General features: G+C 40.8%; 1 protein-coding gene across 1 annotated transcript; it reads right to left on the minus strand.

Annotated features, from left to right (window-relative positions):
• Positions 1–475: 475 nt before the first annotated feature.
• Positions 476–1,241, minus strand: LOC133312996 (uncharacterized; the record flags this gene model as incomplete). The annotated part of the gene is made up of 2 exons (XM_061514295.1): positions 995–1,241; positions 476–946 (listed from the first exon to the last, which is right to left on the minus strand). Coding segments are annotated over exons 1-2 (718 nt in total), but the record flags the coding sequence as incomplete, so codon positions are not given.
• Positions 1,242–3,142: the final 1,901 nt, after the last annotated feature.

A 3,142-nucleotide genomic window follows, 5' to 3' on the forward strand; every position in this document is an offset into this window, starting at 1 on the left:
AAATCCCCCACCACGGAAATATTGTTGATCTCCTTATGACTTCCACCCACTAAACCCCCCACAAAGACATATCTCAATGCCCTGGCCCTCAAAGCCTTTCTAACCTGTAACACAGATAGATATGGGGAACAACTAGTAGCAGAATCATCAGCAGAAAGCACAATCCTTTTTTCACAACAGTCTATCATAGCACAGTTCTTCGACAACCAGTCCATTCCCAAGATAACTTGAAGGCTGATCATAGGTAAGCAAATAAAATCCAGCACGTAATCTCGGCCTTCATACTCAAATTCAACATCTTTACATAAAACGGATGTATAACACTTCTCTCCAGTAACAGTCACCACTTTCATAGGAGGAGAAATGTTGTACATTTGTAAATTTAGCCCAACGGCCATAAAATCAGACATGCAGGAGTGTGTAGCTTCTGAGTCAAACAAGACTTCAACATCCATATTATCAATATAAATTATACCTTTCACAAGGTTAGGAGCCTTTACTGATTGTTGACGGTCCATGGTGTACACTCTACCAACCGTCCGAGACTCCTTCATAGGTGGAACAACCGAGACAGGGACAACAGTATCTTGAACTGCCATAGTACTCACTTCATTCTGAGGACACTGCCTAGAGTAGTGGCCGAACTTTCCACACTTATAGCAAATAACTTCACCTGTAGCACACGGACCTCTATGCTCTTTTCCACATCCTCTACACTTGGGAGGAGGTCCTCTATCAACAAGGTTCTTCTGAGTTCCGGGCTTCTTGAATAAGTCAAGTGGATTGTTCACACTCAGCTTTTTACCCTTCATTTTCTTGTCCTTCCAATAATTTGAGCCTGTTGCTCTATTGGCATTAGGTGCTTGGGTCTCAGAAGGCTTCTTGGTCTTGGACACATTGTATACTTCTTCTACCTTTCGGCACTGATTCACAAATCTGCTAAACTCTCGGATGTCACAATTTGACATCTTTCGAGACATCTTCTCATTCAAACCCCATTGAAACTTGGAGGTCATCTCAGCTGGAGTAGGTAGGGCTCTCCCATAGTTGGCATATTTCACCAACTCGTTGAATTTAGCAAAATATTGGTCAATCGACATCGACCCTTGTTTCAGATCATTGTACTCATTATGTTTCTTCTCCCTAGCCTCCCTGGGGAAGTAGTTGTCTAAGAACAACGTCTCGAACAACCGCCAGGTGATTTCCCGGCCTTCAGCTTCTAATGGTTGCACTGTAGTCATCCACTAATCTTCAGCTTCACCTTCCAGCATATACACAGAGTAGACCAAATTCAACGTATCAGGGCATCTCATCACCCTAAAGATCTTCTCCATAGATTGAAGCCATTTTGCTACCACCAGTGGGTCATAGCCTCCATTAAAAGAAGGAGGTTTGTGTTTTCTGAAAGCCGTCAATCTCCTTTCTTCGGCTTTATGTTCAACGAAATGCTCTAAACGTGGTTGACGAACCTCAGTGCGATGACTATGACTACCAGAATGGTGACTGGCCTCACCATCATTGTTACCAGCTCCACTCTCTTCGTGGAGAGTATTTGGAGTAGGCGTGGTGGTGTGAGGAGGAGGAGTGGGTTGCAGGTTCTCAGGTCTAGCATCCCTCAACGTCCTTAACTCATTCATCATTGCAGCCATAGCATTCTGCATATCTTCATTCGTCTTCATCAATGTTTCATTAGCCTGGCGGCTCGCAGCCAACTCCCTTTGCATGGCTGCCATAGTGGCCGCCACAGGATCTGACTGTACATCTGTTGCCCCACGACCACTTCGGGGCCTAACTAAAGCAGCCAAAACAGGTTCTGGCTGAGCATTGGCAATCAATGGTCCAGGGTTATTCTGGTTCCTCTTCATGACACTACAAATGTTACACAAAGAAATGAGTTGATCAGGCCCACACTCAGTGATCACAAATGCAATAATCATAAAGAGTACCAAAACAACTATAAAGCATTAAACACCAAGCATATATAACAATAATCCACAAATTTCCCTACAAAACTGCTCTGATACCATTAAATGTAACACCCCATTCTAGAACCGATTTGTTAACATTGTTTTATGATATTAAGCGCAGTTACAATCACATTGGTTCACTTAAAAACTCGGATAAATTTTTTGTTTTCCTTTTTAAAAACGCCGAGTTTGAAATAACCAATTACGTGACCATAACATTATTACTTTGCGGAATAATCAAATTTAAACTTAACATCATATCATTATTCTGTTCGAGTTCAATACTAAACTCTCTTCGCCTTTTATTAAATTTGAATTTATATATACTTACTTTTATTGTCTCCAATCTCTAATATGTTATAGTATTTTTCATTAGCTACGCGTGGGTTCAAACCGCGCTCAAATCGGAGCATCGTAGCTCAAGTTACACATTTTCTAAGAAAATGGATGCTGAAATTTCCAGGACCCCCACGCCCATACCGTGAATCTCACGCTCATAGCGTGGGAAGTCAGAGAGGTTGAGCGCGAATGTTACTGCCTCTTTCTGGAAGCTGGCTCCCTTAGCGCCAGTTTGGCGCCCATAGCGCCATACAACAGGTCTGGGTGCCGAAAATAGGGCAATTTGACCTACTTATGATGTTTCATCCATAACTTTAGTTATACTTATCCAAATTACACAATCTTGGTCTCTATGGAAAGCTAAGAAATTTATCTACAACTTCCATTAAGACACAAGGGTCCAAATCTACCATATAGGATACGAAAATTGGACAACAAGACAGAATATCTTTACTTTTACTTGGATTTTCAACCTAAAGGTCTTCTTTCACCTAATTGACAATTATATAATTCTTTCAATATATGAATTCTAGTCTTTCAAAGTACTCATACACTAAGAGTAGAACGCATACCATTTCATCATACATATATCTTCATTAATTACAACATGTATTAATTACAAAATCAGGGGACTTAGCTACCAAAAGAACTATGATCAACCCCTTGGCTCTCAACAACAAAAGAGGCACCAAAGGAAGTGAGCATAGGCTAAGTCCATCCAATAAAGCATGATATACAAATGACATTCGACTTTCAATTAACAATCCGATACATATGAACTACTACATGTCATGTATAATCCAAAAAGAATGCAACATCTTCATGCATCTACTAAT

This window comes from Gastrolobium bilobum, unplaced genomic scaffold (genome assembly GCF_033153095.1).
Source record: "Gastrolobium bilobum isolate Gb01-03AN ecotype WA unplaced genomic scaffold, APGP_CSIRO_Gbil_v1 utg4583, whole genome shotgun sequence".
NCBI classification, from domain to species: domain Eukaryota; kingdom Viridiplantae; phylum Streptophyta; class Magnoliopsida; order Fabales; family Fabaceae; genus Gastrolobium; species Gastrolobium bilobum.